General features: G+C 40.5%; 2 protein-coding genes across 5 annotated transcripts in view; one reads left to right on the top strand and one right to left on the bottom strand.

Annotated features, from left to right (window-relative positions):
* Positions 1-678: 678 nt before the first annotated feature.
* On the top strand, positions 679-6,711 carry LOC135575241 (rho GTPase-activating protein 17-like). The gene is made up of 4 exons (XM_021282319.2): positions 679-706; positions 4,825-4,949; positions 5,122-5,868; positions 6,257-6,711. Exons 2-4 carry the CDS (start codon positions 4,860-4,862, stop codon positions 6,287-6,289), a joined length of 870 nt encoding a protein of 289 aa, XP_021137994.2. The 5' UTR covers positions 679-706; positions 4,825-4,859; the 3' UTR covers positions 6,290-6,711.
* A 4,079-nt stretch (positions 6,712-10,790) lies between these two features.
* The window catches only part of RPS6KA6 (ribosomal protein S6 kinase A6), a 39,394-nt gene continuing 27,258 nt past the window's right edge, over positions 10,791-22,926 (bottom strand). For all 4 annotated transcript variants that reach the window (XM_065077884.1, XM_065077885.1, XM_065077886.1 and 1 more), the window contains 9 exons: positions 22,434-22,558; positions 22,028-22,153; positions 21,395-21,484; positions 20,571-20,729; positions 19,968-20,129; positions 19,495-19,571; positions 18,329-18,446; positions 17,244-17,384; positions 10,791-16,386 (listed from right to left, as the gene is read on the bottom strand). In XM_065077884.1, coding sequence (XP_064933956.1) covers positions 16,261-16,386; positions 17,244-17,384; positions 18,329-18,446; positions 19,495-19,571; positions 19,968-20,129; positions 20,571-20,729; positions 21,395-21,484; positions 22,028-22,153; positions 22,434-22,558 — 1,124 coding nt within the window. In that variant the 3' untranslated portion in view covers positions 10,791-16,260. The remainder of the gene's footprint in view (positions 16,387-17,243; positions 17,385-18,328; positions 18,447-19,494; positions 19,572-19,967; positions 20,130-20,570; positions 20,730-21,394; positions 21,485-22,027; positions 22,154-22,433; positions 22,559-22,926) is intronic.

The raw sequence follows: 22,926 nt of genomic DNA, 5'->3' as shown, positions 1-22,926 counted from the left end.
TTACAAACCCAAACAAGGCAGTTTCTAACCAGGCCTAGTACTTTGAGAAAAAAAACAAATAAATCACAGTATCTCACACAGAAAAGAGCCTCCTCTACGCAGCAGCGTATTTCTTCAATTTTCACACAGATTTTCTTAAAAAGACATTTCTCAGACATCCCATGGGCAACTGTTCAACGCTTTCCCTGGCTGCAGCTTGCATACAAATCAAATCAGTGCCAGTGCACAGGACAGCTGAGTGGCCCTGCTCAGTTTGCCCCAGAGCAGCGGGGTTTCGGCATCACACCAGCCCTACTGTGAACCCAACTAGCGCCCACCCCTCCTGCATTTCTATCAATAAACCACAAACATTGATTAATGAGTAGAAACTTAAAGGCTGGCATTAGGTCACAACAAAGCAAGACACCTGTTTTCTCAGGTTATCTGTACTGATGTAACAGGGATAAGTGAATTTTGTAGGTTAATCTTGCTGTATTAACAAAATACTATATTATGGACAAACTAATTTTAATCCAGTTTTGACTTTCAATTGTTCCACCGCTTGTGAAAGGTTTGTATCCCCTAATTTGCAGCATTTGAAGAGCTGTGATGCCCAAGCACCACGTGCAGCATTTGCACAGCAGATGCAGAAACTGGACAGGATTCCCTCTCTCCTTATGACATCATGTGTGACATCAGCAAAGCAGAAGATGCCCACGGGAGCAGAGTAAGTACTTGAGGACACTGAGCAAAGGGAAAAAACAGGTTTTGGACAAAACAGTAATTATTGAGTATTGTAAATGACAAGCAGGAATCTTATTTACTGGAAATATGTGCTACACACTAATGTTAGCCCACAGTTCAATCTATGGTAACATGATATTTTTTTCTGTGTGTGTCAAGAATGGGTGTAGGAAGGGAAAATAAAAAAGTGGTAATTCCCAGTTTGATTAGCTATGTGTACAGGAGGAAAAATCACCATTTTTTGCCCAGTCTAGGATAAGAGGTTATAAGAAATTACTAACCCCAGAGTTTCACCTGACAAAGAACAAGCGACAAAGCTCATCGGCCCAGATCCTGTCTCTGCTAGTGGAGAAATGCCTTTGGGGCCGTTGGCCACACGCTTTTGTTGAGTTGGAACCTGGGGATTTTCCTCTCCGGACTGGTGCACACCACTCCCTACACGGGAGGCCACCAAACCGAGTTCTCATATCAAGCATTTTTCACACTTTTTCTTCCAGTATCAAAAGTCTATTTGTGCAGCTTCTAGAAAAGTAATTATATGCAGAGCTCGCCTCACCCAAATTAAAAATTAAAAAGTTGCGCTGGTTATTTTCCTTAGAATATCCCAAAGCGTACATGCTCCAACTGACTTCCACATTTTATTTCAAAATGAAAAGAAAACCTATGTGTCCTGGCAGATCTGTGCTAAAATCTAGCCTCACTGTAGCTCCATATTGATGATTTTTTTCCTAGGAAAGCATCTCAAGCACAACAGCTTCCTTTCAAAACGTTGACAAACATTTCTATGGCTCCTGACTTACAGTGGTGGAAGGTCACCAGCTCAGTTCACACTATTTGAGTCTCTTTTCCACAGACGAAAGGTCTCACTGAGCACTCTGCTTGGAGACAATGATCCATGAAGAGACTCATGGCTTTCCTAGAAAATAAAGTCTGTCTAAATCATTTAAGCAGGAAAACGCCTTCTTCCTTCACGGAAAAAAGTGTCTTTCAAGGCCTGTCTTATCTTTGTTATGAAAAAAAATGCCTTTCATTCACATTGCAGTACAATGATCTGTTCCTACCAGTACCAGACATTCCCTCTCTCCAAGGCCATGTCTCCTAGCATTGGGTCTCCAGCATGAATAATTGCTCGGCGCGGGCCTGGCAATGGGCAGAGCGCAGGTTTTCTTGACATCTCCACAAAGTCACAGTTCACCCCGGCTGGCTCCGTTCCCTCCTGACAGGCGGGCGAGCTGGATTCGGGAAATGGTGCGTTGCAAGGGAAGGTGTCACACAAGGAGAGGTTTGCAATGCGGTAGCACAGGATCATACAGCGAGTGTTTCTGCCAGGATCCCATGATCCGTCAGTGGTGAAGCTCTGAGACTTCAAGATACCTCCAGCTGCCCCATGCCTGGGCATCCTCCAGCCAGCCTGGGGCCACCTCCACATGCTGGTGACAAAGCAGTGTACACGGACCAGAGCCGCTGGCTGTCACTCTCTGTGGCTGCAGCCATCTCTTCTTCTGTCCCTAAAATGATCTATCATGTGTTCAGCTTCACGTCCCTCTTCCAAGATCAGCTAGGAAAAAAAACAAAGCCATTTTTGGCAGAGCTAATAAAAGTAGGATCAAAATAGTTGGTTAGTTAAAGGTAAAATGTAATAATAACAACAACAAAAATTTACATCAGTTGGAATCGATTCACATAATAGCTGATATATTTACAATACAACCCAGACAGAAAGGTCCGCATTTATAAATCACCAGGTAACGTACCAACAAAGAGGGTGTGCAGGAACCCTGGTATTTCGATATTTGAAATCTTTAAACTGAAGAGAATTTATATGAAAATGACAGCTTTAGTTCAACCAGAAACTCGGCACTTGCCGGAGCAAACACGACTGAATTCAACACCACCTTCATGATCCATCATCCCTCTGGCCTTAAAGCACATCATCCACAACTACTACAGTGTCAGAACACTAAAGAAAAGGAGCTTTTTTCCAGTAAACCAGCAATCTCCATGTCCCTGCAGCCAGCTTCAGGAAAGGCCATTTTTTCAGGGCCAGATCGCAGCAAAACAAAAACTTTCCATCTGCCTAAAACAAACCTCCTGGGTGAGCATCTGTCTCTGCTCATGTTCTCAGTCTCTACAATATACTCAGTTATTTGCTTTGTTTTCCTGATATTTAGGATTAAGTTATTACATCTCCAGGTATTTCCCAATAGACATTTTCTTAAATAGCTTACGTTGAAATAGTAATAATCCTTTGGATGGTCCGGCTGATTGTTCCCCTTATTTCTTTTCACTAGGGTAGGTCTGTAAATTAGATCCCTCTTCTCCAAAGTTCTATTGGATGAATGGTTTCATTAATAAGAAAAGAAACAGAAATCGATTCAAGCACTCAAAAGGCTCCGGAGAAAAATAATTTCAAAGGAAAAAGAATTTTGGAAATTTCGAAGTCCAGAGAAAATAAAATGACTTTACCTCTTTTCCATAAAACCTAGCTTAAAAAATAAGGCAAAAAACATACAGCGGGTTAAAGAAACTTGCCAAGAAATGCAAAATTTCAGAGTTAGACACGCTGATTCTCTAGTGTGTCTTTCCTGACAATGTCTTTTTTGGATAACTTTCTCCTCTAAGCCATTAAAAATTTTGTTTGAGGTTTTACTTTCAATTTCCCTTTCCAGTTTCATGCAGCCACTACACTGCATATGGCTTTTTATCTTTGCATCTCAGATAATCTCTTCCTATGACACATCTTTGGAACACACTTGGCAGGGACACCTTTGTCACACCTCTAGCCTTGTTGAGCATCTACATTTCTGGTTCTCAAAGGTTTCGTGTCTTCTGCTGTGGAGGAATGGTGGCTGCAAGGTGTAGTAAATCCAGAGGTACCTCCTTGTAGAAGAGACGCTGGAAAGTACATGCACCGTCTGCATTTCTGCACACTCCAGAAAGGAAAATGCAGAAGAAATGTGTGTTTTATTGACCCCATTGATGAGCAGGACCTTCCCATAACAAGATCTGCAAGCAAACACTTTTGCTGAATAGTCTATAAAGTGTCAGCGGCAGCAAATCATCCTATTCTCAGCTCTGTATAATTTGTAAGGACATTTGAAGGCATGTGCTAGGGCATAAATCATTTACTGTACACAATTGATTCATGTGAAATTTAAGTGAGTTCACTCTGAACTCCAAACAATTACCACTGCGGTGATTTTGTAAAATGTCTCTTCCCTTGGGAAGAAAGCATCTAAATCAAGCTGGGTTTCAAGCCACAAAAATTAATGATAGGTATTCTCATCTCATTGTGCAGGAAGCTCTGCACATAAATCCCCACATCAAGATGAGGCCTATATAATTTACAGCATTATGCAAGCCCCAGATTCAAAATTTAAATTAAAAGCTCACCTAAACTAGGAAAACCTCGCTGTTCTTACAACTAGCTTTTTCACTTAAATAAAAGCAAATACATTAAAATGGCCTGAAAAAAGATGGGCTTATAAAATAACATATCCTTGATGTCATACTGTTCCAGGAAAAGTTTAGTTACAATTGTAAATAGAGCGAACTGTCATTCATGCACCTGGCTGTGGTTCAGAGCAAGGCTGGGTGAACGTGGGCACATGGACTGAGCCATCCTCAATCCGAGGACGAGGACTCAGGTGTCTTCTCCTGGGTTACAACTTCCTCCAGACCATAAATGACTTACACAAAGGTCAACTGCACAACACAAAGCTCCGCAGCTCTAGACTGAGCTCTGCTGGGGCATCGTTACCACAGATTAAACAGAATGGGGTTTGCAGCAGGAGAAGGTGACAGTTTAGCAGATATTTAGCCAAAAAGGTAATTTTAAATCAAAATACGTTTAAGGGTTGTTATATTTACTTACAAAAGTATGCATGTATTACTTTCATTTGCATCATGGTCATTAGTGGTACAGGACTTGTTGCATGCTTAGAGCACATTAAAAAAGTGTAGAATGAAGATTATTTTTTTTCCCTAATTGACTTAAAAATCTACAAGAAAATGTTCACCATTCAATATGTCTAGACTTGAGTATAACGTGCAAGTCAAAACTTCTTTTTTCTGTGCTTGTCTCTACCATCTAATTTTCAGATGTCGGAGGTTTTCACTTAACACGACAGCCAGGGATGAATTTTTCTCCGGCATTTCCAAAGCCGCACCGGCCAGGGACAAAGCCCCGATCTAAGCCCTCAGAGTTACACAGCTGTAAAGCTACAGTAAGTATTTAAAAGGTGCTTCCCTGATATAAAACCAAGCTCAGAACACATGGGTCTCCCAGGACGGCGGGGAAGAGAGCAGGTCTTCATGCCCAGCACTAGATCAAAAAGGCTGTTGGTCAATTCAAGAAGCCTGGAGATGCTTAGTGACAACAAATAAATTATCTTCCAGAACCAGAACCATCCCGAGACCCCAGATGGTCAAGCAGCCTCCACCATGCCAGCATTTCCACCCCAGGGGCTGCCTCGGCAGGGACACGTTGGTGAGAATCCCCCTCCCCAGGCGCCTGGGGGCAGCACGACGTGGCCATCGGCACCGAGCCTGTGGCCAGCCCAGCCCTGCCAACAGCACCCGCTGGTTTTCGTCTATGAGCAAAAAAAGTCACCTCCAGCTCCGGCCACCGAGACGGCTGCTGCTTCGGCCTCACATGCGACGGCTGCTGATGCCACGTCCCTGCCCACACCCACCCCGGTCACCACTCAGGCTGCTTCAAAGGCAAATCCTCAGGGATTTTTAGACAAAAGCAGCAAACCAGGGTGTGCAGCCACCCCATCTGACCACAGCACCTTCGCTCCAGCTGCACAGCAAAGCCCACGTGTGGAAAATTGTCAGCAACGCTCCAAAAACCCACCCCTCCTCCCCTTCCCTCCGGTCCCCTCCTGGCTCCCCGTGACGCCCGAGGAAAGCCAGGGAGCAACAGGAGCTGGTGTCCCACCTTCCTGCCTGGAAATCATCTCCCTGAAGGAAGGATTCACCATCACGACATTTCCGAAGTCAAACCAGAGTCACCCACCCAGAGTCGGCATCACCGTGAGAGCCCAGGCTCAGCGCCCACCAGTGGCTGTCAGGAGGGACCCCCCCAAAACACTGGGTGCCCATAGGGGCACAGAGGGCAGAGCACCCCGGTCTGCACCCTTGGTAAGGTGGCTTCTAACTATGGGTTTGATTGAAAGGGTGAATTAAAACTTGACTTTTTCTGTGGGTGACCTTCACTGATGATGGTGGCAGCCAGGGACCCAGTGGACAGTGCCTGAGGGAGCCCCAAATGTCAGGAGTGACCAAACCCTGCTCCTCCCCAGCACCATCCTGCAGCAAAACATCCCTTCTCACTTAGGCAGAGGATGGAGGAGCTGGTTTGCCATGCCCTGGGTGGGTACAGAGGGTGACCTGGCAGTGTGGGAGGGGGATCCCACCAGTGGCAAGGCTCAGTATTAAAATACAATATGTAAGGAAGAGCTTGAAATCATGGATATGTGCCCACCTCAGCATTAGAAATTAGAAAAGGTTGGCATCTCTTGTTTTACAGCCTGGAGCCAAATGGGTCCACAAAATCCTGTAGAGCAAAACCTTCCACAGCACCAGCAACTCAAGAGGACGGCAGCAGCTCTTCCCCAGTGCTCGGGAGAATTTTACCAAAAAGTACACTTCTGCTGCAAAGCAACCTTGTAAAGCTGCTTTTCAATATTAAAAAAAGTATCTTGTTGTCAGGAAAAAAAAGGTAACTGTCCCAGCTGGAAAGAAGCATCACAAGAAGGATATTTCACAGTTCAGTGGGAAGCTTGCTTGCTTGACTCAAGCCAAAATAAACTACAAAGTCAGCCCCAAAGTATGAGATATCCTATAGTGCAGCTTTCCCAATGGCACCGCGAGGAAACGATGCAAAGGGCACTGTTCATTAAAATCAAAACAGTGAGAATTATCTTGGTGTTTCAGGAAATGTTTTGCCAAATGCTAACAGGCTGAGGAGCATCCCAGACCCAAACCAACACTGGGAACTCTATCAGGTAACTGCTGCAGAGCGAGTGCTGCTCTTGACTTCCAGCCTCACCCCTCTCAGTCCCAACTCATCCCCTGTAGCAAGGTGACCTGCAAAAAGCAGAAGATCAGGCAGCAAATAGTGGTACGAGTCACCCAAAAGGCAGCTGAATATTTACAGGTTCTGTATTTTAAAGGTACATTCAGGTATCTGATACCCAATAACCTCCACCATAACCTCAGTTGCTTTTCTTATTCGCTTCTGTGCACTAAGCCACAGGTAATTTCCTTGTGTGTGTGAACACCCCCCTGTACAAACCTGCCCTATTTATTTATCACAGCCAGTCCTCAAATCGCCGTCTTCTACACAGCTACACCAGCAATCCAGCCAGATGCCTCATCTGGAGAAAATTTATTTTCCCATCTTTTACCAAAAAAGCATCATCTCAGCAGTTCTTTATGTGACAACACTGAACCGGGGCAGCGTGCAGGGATGCAGGAGATGCTCATGGTGAAGTTGAGCTTAACCCCACACAGCACCATGAGCTGGAGCCTCCATACCCTGAGCAAAGCGAAAACAATCTGTGGTTTAATCAAAACTTCAATTGATCCACTTTGTATTTGCTTTCTCTTTGCTTTCCAACAACTTAAGGCATTTTAAAAAAATTAAATACAAAGGCCTTTCCACACTTCAGAAAATTAATCACTTTTGGCATTTATTAGTTATACATTTCTGCTTAAAACATGTTTTATAATTCATTAAAGTACCTCAAAAATTAAACTCTTAACAGCCCTAGGCCCAAAATATGTTTAAGTAAGAAAATTAAGCACAGTAATAAATAGCAAAGAATTCTGAAATATTAATTTGGCCTGTAGCATTTCAAATGTTTATTCTCAATAATTAATTTGAAACCAAGTTTACATTGGCCTTCATCAGTAGTTTGCTGGGAACTTTCAGTTATGTTACTAATTTCCTCAAATTTGCCCTTCTGGTGGCATATTCCATCATTAACAACCATTGCCAGTGCATTTAAATCAATTCTTTCAGCTATTTTTGAGTTTGATCATTTTCCATGAGGAACAGAAAATTAGCAAGAGTGCTAAAGGACACACTCCTGGTTTGGTGCGGGGGGAATTCGTTAGCTGAAGCTGATTATTAACGCCGGGTACATTTTCTGCTCTCCCATCTGAGTCTGAGCAGCACGATGGAAACGCTTATTTTCAGACTGGCACAAGCGATGACATACTTAGCGTCAGAAGTAAACGCATGTGCCCCACACTGAGGCAGCCTCTGATAGAAATAAGTATAAATTAAGATTAAAAAAAGTCCCATACATCCAGGAGAAGTCTCCACTAACGAGTTACTACATTTCCCCCCCAGCCCTTACAGGACACGGTGACACGGGGCAGCGCTGCCTCTGCATCGCCCTTCAGCAAAACATAATGCAGTTTGTTTGCTGGTTTTGTTTTTGGTTTTTAACTTGGCAACGCAAGCTCTGAAATAATTTTCATTCCTAAAGCATTGTCTTAGTAGCCTGATTTAATGTGAACTTGTCTATTGTTGAATTTGTCCCAGATACTGAACCCTGGAGCATCGTAGCATACTACATTAGAATAAATTCCCTAATTAAAACTGCAAACATGTACAAAGTTGTATATACAAACATACACGTGTTTACGTCCCTTTTGTTAGAGTTCAATAGCTTTGAAAGATCACTAAAAATATACACCTGCTCTATTTTAATCTCAAAATATTTACCTCAAAGATCTGTGGCTGCCAGAGGGCAGGAACGCAGCCTTCCGAGCCCTTTTTTCTGAGGTACAAGCACCGAAGCGACCGCACAACGAGAACAGCAAATTAAAAATAGCACTAAACCACATCGGAACTCCAGTACGGTGCTCCTGCCTGCTCATCCCCCGGCCCTGACGGGGCTGTGGCGGTTTCGTACCGATACAACCCCCGCCGGCGTTCCCAGGAGGCGCCGCCGGGGCTGGGCCTGGGCCGGGCCGCGCGCCGCTGCCGCCATCTGCTGGAGAACCATCGTAGATTTGTCCCGGCTTGAAGAGACCCTGAAGGTCGTTAAAATCGTAGAATCACAGAACCATTTCAGTTGGAAGAGATCCTCAGGATCATCGAGTCTAATCATAACCTAACTCTGGCACTAACTCACGTCTCTAAGAACCTCGTCTAAACGCTTCCTAAATCCCTCCAGGCAGGGTGGCTCCACCACTGCCCTGGGCAGCCTGTTCCAATGCCTGACAACCCTTCCCGGGAAGAATTTTTTCCGAATATCCAATCTAAACCTCCCCTGGTGCAACTTCAGGCCATTTTCTCTCGTCCTAGCACTTGCTGCTTGGGAGAAGAGACCGACACCCTCCATGCTACAACCTCCTTAAAAGGTGTCCCCTCAGCTCCTGCTCTCCAGGTTAAACAGCCCCAGCTCCCTCAGCCGCTCCTCTTCGCACTTGTGCTCCAGCCCCTCAGCAGCTTTGTCGCCTCCTCTGCACTCTCCCTAGTGCCTCAGTGTCGTCCTTATGATGAGGGACCCAAAACTGAACAAAGGATTTGAGGTGCTGCCTCACCAGTGCCCAGTACAGTGGCACAATCACTGCCCTGGTCCTGCTGGTCACACTGTTCCTGACACAAGCCCGGATGCTGGTGGCCTTTTTGGCCACATAGGCACACTGCTGACTCATGTTCAGCCAGCTGTAAATTATTTTAAAGTAATCCTTTTTTGTACAATTTGGTTATTCTTTCCTACCTGCCTTCAACAAAATAGAAGAAATTACCACCAGCTCGGAAACTTTTTTGACATATTGCCTCCTACATAGCTTCAGTCACTGCTTTCTTCCCAGCTCAAGGCTCTCCCACCAGGAATCACCAGGACTGTGACCACCACCATTGCTCTCCAGAGCCCTGGGATTTAGAAGAACTGAATGTACTCACAGAAGGCCTGGGCAGGGGCAAGGGAACTACTCTCTGCCACAAAGAGCTTGGTCTTCATTTAGCTCCCTTTTCTTTCCTATTTCAGTTATCAATTTATTAACCAAAACATTTAAAGAAAAATAATCCCCCCCCAAGCCAAAACACAACCCAACTGAAACACCCAATCCTTCCCCGGTCACTGGGGTTTTGCTCACGGGCAGCTCCCTCCTCTGCACAAGCTGCCTGTGCCAGCCCACTCCTGGTGGCCTCAGCACCAGCCAGGCCTCAAAGTGCCTTATTGTGCTTTATGGTGTGAGCAAACATGGTCTGGGAGATGGGCTTTCTTCAGGCAGCTGTGGAAAAATCCTCACTGTGTATTTGGCCTGCGAGAGTAACTGAAAAACATGGTATCTGTAACAGATTTTGAAGACAAACAACAACATAAGTTACCAAATAACTTAAGACTCCAGATATTGCAATTAACTTCAACACTATTGTGGAATCATGGAGCAATTTGAGTTGGCAGGGACCTTCTCAGCTCATCCAGTCCACCCCTGCCATGAGCAGGGACATCTTCACCAGCTCAGGTTGCTCAGGGCCCCGTCCAGCCTGGCCTGGGATGTCTCCAGGGATGGTTCATCCACCACATCTCTGGGCAACCTGGGACAGGCTCTCACCACCCTCATCATCACAAATTTCTTCCTCCTGTCCAGCCCAAATCTCCCCTCTTTTAGTTCACACCAAAGTATCTCCCATTCTTGTCCAGGGATGGGGATCATTACCTGCACACTGAACTGTGTCACTTACCAGTCAGGAGATCAACCCCATTTGGCTTCGCAGTTACAGTTCACACAGAGGACAGAAGAGTTCAATAATCTGCAGCAATTTATCAGCTTAAATCCAAAAATGAAGCAGTGTCAGGACACAGCTCCTGAGGCCTCACAGGGCAAATGCTGACACACACAAGCAGCTCTGAGCAGGTTTGCATGTCACTGTTTTTAACCTGATTACTCTCACTTGTTACCTAAGTGCCTCATTTTCAAAGGACCAGACCTCCGCAGGAAAACTATTTCCTCCTTATATATAAAGTCAAAGCTAAACAGATACCTAAAAACATATAGAAGGCAGATCATCCCACCCTAAAGTAATACATCAATCCTAGCAGTGAATGTATGTTTTATTGAAAGTGTGGCATGAAACACTTGACTGTGAGTATAAATTTGTAAACAGCGCTTGACTGTGAGATTTTTTTGGCAAGGTTTACCAAATAATGCAATTGACAGTACATTTAATTTAGGAATGTTTGCTCATTGGTTTTTATATCTATTTTAAAAAAAGGAGTTGATGAACTTCCAAATCATAAATGATGGATTTTTTTGGTCAATTATAAAATATTATGAATTTGCAACCTTTTTATTCTAGTACTCAAGGAACTGCCAGCTATTTAAAACTGTACCTTTATCATTATTCACAAAGTTTAACAAAAATAAATACAATTTTGAGGTTGTCTTTGGCATGTCGCAATTCAAGGCAATAGTATCTTTCAGCAGCACAGTGCAAAGAAAAAACAACATACCATACAATGCACTACTAGATTCAGCCTTACAAGGAGAAGAGAACGTAGTACAATGCAAACTTTAATGTCAATATATACAGAGCTTTAAAGAAAACATTTTCTTTTTAAAATTAAATGAAATAAATACAATATGATACAAAATCCACAATATGCTTAGAGAAAGAAATGACAGTTACAATATCTGATAACGGGGACCTTTTGTATAGTTCCATCTTTGAAGTACCTCAGAGAGCATGTAATTCATTGCACACTTGTTTTCAATTAATGCCCGTTCATATATTGAGATTTATAGCCAGTCACGTGCCAGAAGAGTTTTAGCTCTAATCAGAGTATCAGTGCAAGATGCCAAAGTGCTTGGGATATCATGACAACACAATTAGCAACTACTGCTCATAAGCCTAATGGAAAACTCACAAAATAGGAACGCTTTGTCCTGCAAAGGAGATCCACCTCGAGCATCTTTTCAGTTTTCACATTAAAAACCCCCAAAACAGGATTCAATGTCATTCAAACTCACTATTAGTAATAATTAAGATTTGGGCAACAGCTTATTAAGAGATATAATCAATTAAATATCTTTTAAAGCTTTCAAAAAAGTTTGCTTTTGTTACATAGAAAAAAATCCCAAGAAAATCAGTCACTGATTATTTTTGGGGGAGACTTTTGATTACATAAGTTACTATAATATTCAAGTCAGTTTTAGCTACACATTAAGGGTGGTGTTTTTAAAAAAATTGTATTAATTCTGTTCCTCAAGGAAAATGTAGGCTTATCCACAACATAATCTGAGGGAGTAAATGTTTAAAAAAAAAATACACTGAAGTAGGGACAAAGAGTATTCAGAATGTACTGAACTAAAGGCGTGTTAATGCAGAAAGATACTATGGTATAAACGACAGTGGAGGCGTGTTACCAACACATATCAAGAAAGTTTTTGAATAAAGTTTTGAGATTTTTTTCTTTTAATCATATAGAGCTCCCATAGGATTACATAAAGACTCTATTATTGCAGCTCCAGAAGCCTTCTGAAAACTTGAAGAAAAACCTGCTTCTCCCTTTCCTCCCACAAGTATTTGCAAACTGGACAGGACTGAAAATTTGAGTGCTACAGAAATACATAAAACCCCATGTTTGCATTGATGCTTTAGCCTAATTTCATTGATACAAATCAGAATAATTACTGTAATATTGTGTAATTCATTTAACTCAATTCTTACAAGCTACCTCAACTGTAGCATTTGAGGGCAGAGAGCTGAGAACTGGACGCAGCAATCTGTCCCTGGAAATGACCGGTTTGTAAGCATATTGCAAGTAACTCCCAATTGCTGAAGTTTGCTAGAGGTAATTTTAACTATTGGATAGACAAAGATCAGCTTTGGACCACGAATTAAAACATGGAAGAATTCAAGCTTGATGTGACTAACTTGGGTGAGGTTTTGGATGCAAGGAGAACATTTAAACCGTACTACAACATAGGCCTAAGCCGGACAGTATGCTTAGACTACCTGCACATTAGGCCCTTCACATGGCCAAAGAGAATTTGCTAGTTTTCGGCATAATGGGAAGAACCACGCAACACGTTAAAACAGCATGTGAGGCCACACAAGCCACAAACCAGCAGCTTAACTGGATGTACCACGGTGATGCTCTGGTGTGCAGGCACCCTTCGTATGCACCACTGGCTGATACCGATGCCGTGGCATAGTTTTTGGATATACAACAGGAATACAACAGAATTCCTTGTTTTTTAATCAAAAGGATAGCTGAAGATGGAAACTGCAATATCCACAGGGTGATAAACAACCATGAGCTGGCTCCAGCTGCAGCCGATGTGCATCTACTTGCTAGCACTTAGCTGTAAATGCCATTACCAAATATCCCAGTAGAAGATATTTTGCTGGCAGGAACAGGAGCCTTATCTAAAATATTGTATTATTTAAGATATTAATTAGATGTCTGGAAATTCCTTCATAAATATTTCATTTTTTAAATTTTTTTTTTTTTAAATTTAAGTAAATCAGTGAGATAGTAAGATCCTAACTAGTTTGTAATCTTGAACCGTGCAGAGATGATATGAAACAATTGACACTAACCTTTCACTCCAGCCAAAAGCATGTTGAAAATAACTGTTCTTCCACTTCAAATATTTAACTGGTTACTCATGAGCAGACCGTGCTACTGTTATATAATTGCTTAACTGAACAAAACCTAAGTTTGAAACAAAGGGATGAGAAATAAGCAAGAAATTCCAAAAGATAACAATGAAATGCTATCTAGTAAGACTGAACTGCAAGTGAACTCTTTTGTATCCCTGCATATCCAAAAAGTTTCAAAGACTGATATGCTGAAATATTCATATTTTCCCCCAATTAAGGATTAAAATTGGCATACCAGGGTACACTGGCCTGTCAGATATAATCAACGTGTTTGTCCATATGTTTTCCTTGCGGTAAGACAACTTTGTAATGTTGCAGTCACCGAAATCTTGCTTTTACCCCACGAGTACCACTTGTGCTAAGGGCTAGTAATGATATAAAAACAGCCAGGATAACTTTGTTTAAAATTCTATGCTAAGAATTAGAAAACCCATCTTGTTTGTGTACTTCTCTTACCGCCTTTGTTTTGCGCACCAAGAACTTAAGTACCTTCAGCTGCTTTTGTGCAAAATGCTTTTAAGGTGCTTATAATGTGGTACTTCTAAGCAAGCTAAAATACCAATCTAAACACTGTTAAATGATTCATGAATAAAACCATTATAGACCAGCTGCTACCTTATGGGAAAGCTGAAGACAATTCAAGTTTGACATTTTCATTGCATTCATCCCTTGCATTTCCCTCTATTCCCACCACAGTTTTCTCTACCGCCTTTCAACCCACATTATACCTTGACCTTGGCTAAGGGGCCTTTATTTCAACCACTTTGAGTTTTTTCTTAGACTGAATTCAAATTCTTCTGGCAGTCATTTGTAAATTTACAAAAAAAAATTATACTGAGAGATTGTAGACAAGAGGTTTACAGGCATTCTTGCTGGCAAAGGTCTTCAGTAATAAAAACAAGGATGAACCAGCTGCATAAGGGGCAGATTTTGTACTGAACAAGAAACTTTACAGGAAGCAGTTGTGTTCTTTGATAAGCTTTCAAGCATTTCAAAGAGGCACCTCGAAACTAGGCACAAATGGCCCCTACAGCTTCCAATATCTACCAAACACTTGAGAAATTTAGTATGGCGTATGTTCTGCGCAATACAAATAGCACACTTACGTTTGCTATATTCATTAAGTCTCAAATCTACATATATTCATACCTAACTATTTGGCCAGATGATCTCCATCTTTCCCCACCACAACAAAAGAAAGCGGTTTATCTATAGTGCTTCTAATGCCACCAAGTTCTTCACCAGTATAAGCAAAAACCAGCTGGCACCCTTCACCTTTTGAGGTCTGAGTTACTACCACCACTCCTGGCAGCTGGGACAGAATTCTCCTGGAAGCATTTTCCCTGTCTCAAAGTGCCAAGTTCTGCCATCACAGGTGTCTTGTCTGAAACAGGAAATCCCACAACAGCAAATCAGTCTCAAATCCATCTGATTTTTGGTCATTTGGATTATCTAACTGCTCACTGTCTAACAGTTAGTCACTAATATACTTAGTATTTAAAATGCTTGCCATCCTATTGTGATAGCACAATTGCATGGTATGTCTAAGACCTTGAAAATACTTTTAAGCTCATCATCGCTGAATGCATTAGTTCCCAGTCTACTAGCAGTTAGCACTGGTTTTGAGTCAGAAAACCTCAAGATAATTCTGGCCCTGAAATTAATTTCCTCTTTGTCACAGCATTCAGAAATAGCTGAAGTCCCAACACCACGAGAGGGAGGGTGAGTGAACGCTGGAGACAGGACAGGACATTGTCAGCAACCTGTCCATAACCGTGAAATTTCTTGCTCAGAATTCCCTTATCTGGGCACACTGCAAGGCTTATTTATTTTCCCAAGCTACCCCTACACTTAGGCAAATAAATTTTGCATTTATGTTCTGTAATATTTGTACATGCGGCAAGAGATTCAGATAGAAGCAACGTTCTATAAAAATCAAATAAATATAAAATAAAATCCATGTACCAAGTTTGCTATAATAAAGTGTCAGTTTTTCTTATATGCCAAACAAACAATATTTGGTATATTCAGTGGAAATGACTGCTGAGAAAACAGCAACATAGTCATTGTACAAATGGATAGATGATGAAAATAATTTTTGGATTGCCTGATGTTTAAGCCTTAAAGTGGTACCAATGTTATTTAGATCCCTAATTTTGGCAGTTTATACACACACTTTCTCCAGCTCAGTGCAGGGCACAATACCATTTGTGGTAAAAACTGGAAATGCTCATTTCCCTGTAAAGGCCATTTGTTAACCAGCATTTCTTTCGGGTCACAAGCGATCAAATTAAGTTTCTTGGTAAAGCGCAAAATTTTACACATCCCTTTTGTTTGTATTTTCACATAAACTTATCAGTTACTGGCACCATGCAAACACAGCCCTTCCAAATTAACACTAATGCAGTTCACACTGGCACATTAGTCAGCTTTTCATATTAGTAATCAACAAATTCAATGAACTGAGTGAATTAAGTGCCCACTTACAAAATTAAGAATTTGTCCTTCACAACAGGACCTAAAGGTGTGAAGAAAACTTACACTGACACTTTATATACAACTTGGTCATTGGCAACGGTCCCCTAAACCATTTTTTAAATGAACCCAGCAAAACTATACAGAACATGAAATAATATTTGCAACAGATCTCTTAAAGGACAGTGTAGAGAAATTCATTATGGTGTACCTGATGTTTAAATTAATTTAACAGATACGGCCTGTAAAACAACACAGTATGAACCTGTGGATTTTTTTTTTTCTTTTTTAAAAAAGGACTTTTACAGAATTCAAGTAGTGTAGCAGGAAACCATAGATGCCTTTTGATCACAGGTCAGGCAAAATAGAGCCACTTATTGGATTTTCCCCTTGCTTCTGTTTGCTAAGGTGTCCCAGTGGATCTATAAGTCTGTTGATGTTAGTTTTTTCATGCTCCGTCGCTGAGCTAAACTTGAGGCTGCAACAGGCTCCAACACCGGCTGAAATGTCTTGTGATTCAGTGCAGAATATGTAGCAGCCATGGCTCCCTAGAGAACAACGAAATACAGAAAAGGCCGTAAAGGTCATTTTTATCAGAAAATACAGCAATTGAATAGTAAATTCTTAATTAACTCTACGAAAACAAACCCACGACTTGTGGCAGGTCATGCATATTCTCTAAAGCCTGTTCTGAAAAAAACCAACATTTATTGCTTAATCCTTCAGGTTTCTAAGCATGGGTATCTGACATTTCTTTTTCTTTCCTATGTATTTCTTTTACATACCTTAGGTGTAGGAGTAACCTTTAAATGTGAGTCAGAATGAGTATCTTCCAAGCAACACTAGCATCAATTTACCAACTGCAGACGCTTACATGGATATTCAGGTCCTGACTTACGAACACAATGTAACTTAAGACCAGCTATCACAGGTCCTTGGTTTTGAATCTAACAAAACTAATGAAGTCAACTTAAAAGCTGTCTGCATACAGCAGAATGTTTTTGTAGGTCAGAATTACAGAACAAACATAAAATACTGGTAGAAAAACTGTAACGCAGCTTATTAATTTGTGTTAGGAAAGCATAATGTGAGCCAGTCAGAAACAAATCCCAAAAGATTTCTTGAACCTGTGGAAGGCTTAGTCTCAGAAAACTGTCTTATCAGGTTGCTGTATGGCCAAAGCTTCCTTAATCTTTGAAAACAAAACATCAAGAAAAATCTTTTCCTTTACACATAGGTTAAAAGAAAAAAAAAAAAAGAGTTTACCAATAATTTGTCTGCTTACGTAACATCAATAAGTATGTACAAGGGAAAACAGAAGAAAGATACCTCTGATTCTAAAAAGTGACCTGATTCACTGCACATCCACCAGCTCAAGTAACATTCAGTCTTCAGGTGGTTTTACCTTTACTAGATGTGGTGCATCTTGCCTGTTGAGTTGATAATGCGGCAGCTGGTCCCTGCAGGCTATCCACGAATGCTTCAACACTTGCTCTGCTGTGTACCGCTGATGGGGATCTACATGAAGCATATGTGATAACAAGTCCTAGATAAAAATGAAAAATACACATATGATTCAGTTAAAATAATCTTATGCAGACTTTAAAGCATTAATTATGGCAGCAAGGAGAAAAGAAGCCTGTGCAGCAGGGATTAACACAATGCAAACACACATTAATCAGCAGATAAATTGGATCACTCTGTGCCTTGACACCACAGAAGTCTGAAAACAATGTGTTGCACTATTTAATCAGTTTAACAGAGCAAGCCTTTATTGTAAAGAAACTTACTGCTGCTTGTGTGTTTAATGTTTCAGTTTGTTTATTATTAATATAAGCTTTAAAAGACTAGAAATCCTACTAAAATTTAGCAGACTGATTTTATGGAAGGAAACTATCTGCGAACTTCTTTCCTCATTCATACTATATATTGGGGTCTGCTGACTACATATCACAATTGAATTTGTATATAGTGATATCCTATCAAAGATTTCCCCTTCAAGGAACTACATAAAGAGCAAAGCCAAGAGAAATGGGCACTTGTTTTTGCTTGTGCAGAAGTATTAGCAATAAGCTACTAATGACAAAGTTGGTGAAAAGAAAAGCTGGGTGGGACAGGCACATAACAGAGACAGGAATAGCTTGAAATAAAACAAAATATGAGTAAGCTGACAGAATGTTCCCTTTAAGAACAAAATGTTAAGCATTCTTAAATGTACAGAAGTGAATGACTTGTGCTAAGACAGCACCAGCCAATAAGTATTCTGTATTATTCCTACTGAAATGAACAATTAGTGCAGTTCAGGAAAAGATTTAATATTAATGCCAAACTTTATGAAAGGTAACACTGGTGACTAAGATGCCTTTATTGCAATAAAGTTTACGGTAATAATAGCAAACCACTGTGTTAAAATAGTCTATTTTATGAAGTCCAGTAGATGTTCATTTGAATACTAGAAAAATACAAGAGCAAAACAAAACACATTTACACCTTTGCTGCATCTGAAACAGTGTCCCAGTTGCCTCCACTTAAAGAGAATTTTCCGCTGCCTATCCGTACCAGGATCTCCTCTGGAGTATCGTTAGGACCATTGGCAAATGGAGTATAGCTGTCGGAAGGAAAAATAAAATGAAATGCCTCGTTATAGGTAAGAAGTTGCAAGAAATTGGTAAAGTCTCATGAATCACTCTGATATCCCACTGCTGACAGAAACACACTATGTGCTACTAAATACTTCTTAGATTAGCATTTCATCTTCTAAACTATATTATTTTATTTTCCCCCGTAACTGTGGTTAATCGAGTAGAATAAATGGGAAATGCAGACTAAAAAGATGTTAATATCTTAATAATGCATTCTAATCAGCACAGACTTCCAAGTTAAAGAGAAATGATTCATAAACACAAATTACACTGGATTACCAGAGCTTGTAAAATAATCCAAACCTGGAACCCAACAGAATGGCCCAATAAAGCTGAAGTAATACCATGTTTAGGGTATGTACAGTCAGAGAACGAGCACGATGTACACACATCTATTATTTGGGGAAAAGCTACAAGAAAATTTCCATGATAGTTTTTTTACTTAAGTGAGTTTGCGAGGCTCAAACCACAAGATCATTAGCTTTGGAGGCTCATAACAGTTTACAGGGTAGAAAGTAAACCCAGTTTACAGGGAACAAATCCTACTGCGAGAACTAGAAAGAAATAAAAAGGCAAATCTGAAAACTGATCTGAATCACTTAAACACACCTTTCAACAATGTCAAGAGTATTAGTATATCCTGGCATTTCCTAGGGAAAATAATCTGATATTTTTCTGTTAGAGCAGAATTCAGAAAATCTTTTATCACTCAGCCACTGAGCGCTCTGTAGCACTTAATGAAAGCTTAGAGGTTTAGGAAAGTTAAGAGGTTACAGGCCAGTGTGTTCTACAGCCCCCAGTCAGGCACTATAGATGAGAGAAGCCTTGAACCTACCTCTAAGCTAAGCCTAGTTTGGGTGAGCATTTACTTACAGCTTCCTGTTCCACTTCAGTATCTTTGTCATTCTGCATTCAAGCCAGTGAGGTAATATCTTACCTTTTTAAGGAAAGCACGGATTCATGCAGCATGCTGGAGTTTCAAGTAAACAAAAAAAGCTAAGAAATGTTTCTCACCCCGCCAGCATTGTGTAGAGAAGAACACCCAAGCTCCATATGTCACAGGCAGCATCATATCCCTGTCTCATAAGAACCTATGAAACAAAGAGTGTTAAAGACTTTTCATATATTAAAAAACCACCCCAAACCAATATCACTACACACAGCCTAAGGAAGGGTAAGTCAACCCCAGGACAATTTCAAAGGCTTGATTATTTATTTTTCAATATACAGGTTACAGTAACTATCCATGAGACTACTTGCTCCCAGAACATCTTTTCTCAATGTTCTCAGACTTACATCTTATTTTTTGAGGGTGGTTTCTGCTATTTTTAAAGCAGGTTTGTTATAAACATATGCATCAGTGTTTAGAAAGTATCCATAATTATACTTAAGGAAAACTAGAAGAATTTTTTTAAGCCCTGCTAAAAAGTGTAAGTATTTGACGCATCAAAAACAGTATAGAGGAAGCTCATGATGGTTTAAGATACCTCTGGTGCCACAAAGTTTGCAGTGTAGCACGGAGTTAGAAGAAGTCCATTTTCTCCTCGAAGTTGTTTTGCAAATCCAAAATCACAAATCCTGATAGAATCCGCATTATTTGAATCATCCGTATATAAAATATTACTAGGTTTAAGGTCTCGATGCACTACCTTTAAACAAAGAAATTTTAAAACCTATAATTTAGAAGTTGTGTGTACATTTTTGTAGGTAATTTATGATTCATAAAAATTATTCTCTATTTTAATAAACTTGTTAACAGTTCTACATGTTATATAAGTTTCAAATAACAAAAAATTCTAGTTCATGTAATAAAAACACCTACTGGCTCATAACGCAACCGAAACTGACATAACCACACGTCAACAAGCACAAGAACAAATATCTGCTGTTTCATAAACTGTAAAAGCAGAGTTGAAAAGGTTTGCCAGAATAACAGGATGAGTTATTTACATTATTCACCTTTGTCATAAAACGCTCACAGATCTTCTTCCCTTCTGCCACAAAAACAAGTCAACCAAAGCACGTAACAAGAGACATTTGTTATTTTTAAGAAGTGTGAATGAAGCTACGTCACAGAAGGAATTACTCACTCCTTGGCAGTGCAGGTAGTCCACAGTCTTCGCTATCGTGTACAGCACAGCGCTCGCCTCCCGCTCCGAGAAGAACTTCTGTCGGAGAATCCGATCGAGTAGCTCTCCTCCCTTCATCAGCTCCGTGACCAGGTATATGAATCTACCATCATCATACACCTGATGAGAAATTTAACAAGTGTATACAATGTAAATATACTCATACATATTAACAAAATATCATCTATAATTATACATCCTGATCTATGTGAAAAATTACAGACTAAATTCACATAGGAACATAAAGCACAAACAGCACAGACTAAAAAAATGTAATTCTGCAACTCAAGACCCTTAAAGCATGAAGTATAAGAAAGCTTATGCGTCATTCTGTGAGACGCTGAGGTAACCGATGGTTAATTTATGATGCGGAATTAAAGTTTTCAGTCTAGGAACTTCTGTAGTAAGAAGAGAGTAGCACTACTGCTCCCTATCGCTCTTCCCCTCCATGGGCAATTTTTAGCTGCTGACACTTTGCATATACAGGACAACTGCTTTTTCAGATTCAGATTACCAATACATTAGCTACTCATTTGAAATAAGAGGAATAGGACATTTCCAACCTTTACATCGTTTCTCACTTCAAGTTTACTAAACAGCATTTAAAAAAAACATAATATCAGGGCAGTGTCATATTTGGAAATACGACTTTACTATGTGTACTGCTCTCCCAAAAAAATTGCAAATGTAAAAGAACTTTAATAAAGCCCAATCAACCCCCCACATCTACATCTATCTACTGACTACTGTGTAATAAGAGGTAGCAGAGAAAAAGTAGTACATACATCCTTCAAAGTAATAATATTTGGATGTTGTCCATAGCGCATGAGAATCTCAATTTCTTCTGAGGGATCTCTCTTACTTTTATCAATTATCTGCAAAAGATAGCAAGGAAAAACAACTTGGCTAAACAACATCTATTTGATAAAGAAATTTTTTTTGTATTTATATTTTAACTTCAACAGAATAAAAAACGCTAGAGTTCATTACTACGTGAATTAATCATGATCAATTCATCTTCCAGCTTCACCCCTTACTCTTTATTCATTTCTTTCTCTATTTTTGCAACCAGTTAAAACTGTATCATGAATGCAGTCTTTTCTGCTCCAATAGCCAAGGAAAGGCAATGGACTGCCTGAAGTGCAGCCCTTCCCTGCAGCCCAGCTCCAGCCTCACAGATCTTATTTTATGTTGGGTGTTTTCATCACACAATATTTCCAGGCCTCAAGATTGTAATTGCAAAGCCAGTTCTTCAAGGTCATAACTTTACCCACCAAAAAAAAGAGCTAAAGAAGGCAATACTCAATTTAAAGAAGTGAAGAACACACTGTTTTTCATTACTAGAAAATTGATGCATTTAAATTGACAAACCTACTACACAATTTCCAAACTGCCACAGTAAAATTTATTCAAAGTACCTTTACAGCAAACTCCATATTTGTAGCTACGTGTATACACCGCTTGCAAACAGAGTAGGAACCAACACCAATATCTTCCTTCAGTTCATAGACATCAGTAAACTGTGCGCTGCTTCCATGAAGTTGCTTTAGAAACAAACACATACAAGCTGTCATCTACAGTAACAAGATGCTCTTCGCTATAATACTGTTTCCAACAGCAAAAGTTTCTTCTGCCTGCCCATACTGTCCCGTTTGAATTCTGCCTCCAGAAAAACAGCAACTCACCTTCTAAATTTCAAAAATATCCCATGCAAGGCATTTTAGTTATGCACATTTTATAATAGTGCATAGAACAGACAGTAAACTCTAAATGTTGGTCAACCTCTGACATGCCAAAAAAGTTTCCCCCAAAAGTAATCGTTACCTGTACTATAGGCAGTATGTTGGTGAGTGGTGATATTTTATGGTCTTCTACAGCAGTAGTTGCAACAAAACTAAATCCTTTGAAGAGCTGATGTGCGTTTGCACTCGGTGGGACCCCTGGAGAATCTGGTGGCACAGACATTTGATTAGCGTGGTGAAATCCTAGCAAGGCTATTTCTTAGAACTCGGGAGAGATATGTTGGAAAAAATATTTTGAGGGAAGGGAAGCAAACACGGGCAACACTAGATATCAAATAAGACTTCTAATCGGTTATCTGCCTTATTTCAACAACACACACAAACATATTCCCAAGGTTTATCTAAAACTGCAAAACACTGCAGAACTAATGTTTGCACACATATTTTTAGGAAGAAGGTTGTTGAAGCACAACGCTACTTATGATAAAGAAACAAAGATTGTAGCCTCATGTTCAAGGAGTGCATCACCAAGAAGAGTGCCCGCAGAGTTTGTGTTTCAGTGGTGTACGTGCTGC

Source organism: Columba livia, chromosome 12 (assembly GCF_036013475.1).
Source record: "Columba livia isolate bColLiv1 breed racing homer chromosome 12, bColLiv1.pat.W.v2, whole genome shotgun sequence".
NCBI classification, from domain to species: Eukaryota; Metazoa; Chordata; class Aves; order Columbiformes; family Columbidae; genus Columba; species Columba livia.
This window is presented reverse-complemented; position numbering and strand designations above follow the sequence as displayed.

What these genes read in the sequence shown, in the direction of transcription:
- LOC135575241 (XM_021282319.2), top strand. Translation starts at nt 4,860, where the DNA reads ATGAATTTTTCTCCGGCATTTCCAAAGCCGCACCGGCCAGGGACAAAG. An exon ending in TACACAGCTGTAAAGCTACA is followed by an intron (nt 4,950 to 5,121) that starts GTAAGTATTTAA and finishes ATTATCTTCCAG; the next exon opens with AACCAGAACCATCCCGAGAC. An exon ending in CACCCCGGTCTGCACCCTTG is followed by an intron (nt 5,869 to 6,256) that starts GTAAGGTGGCTT and finishes CTTGTTTTACAG; the next exon opens with CCTGGAGCCAAATGGGTCCA.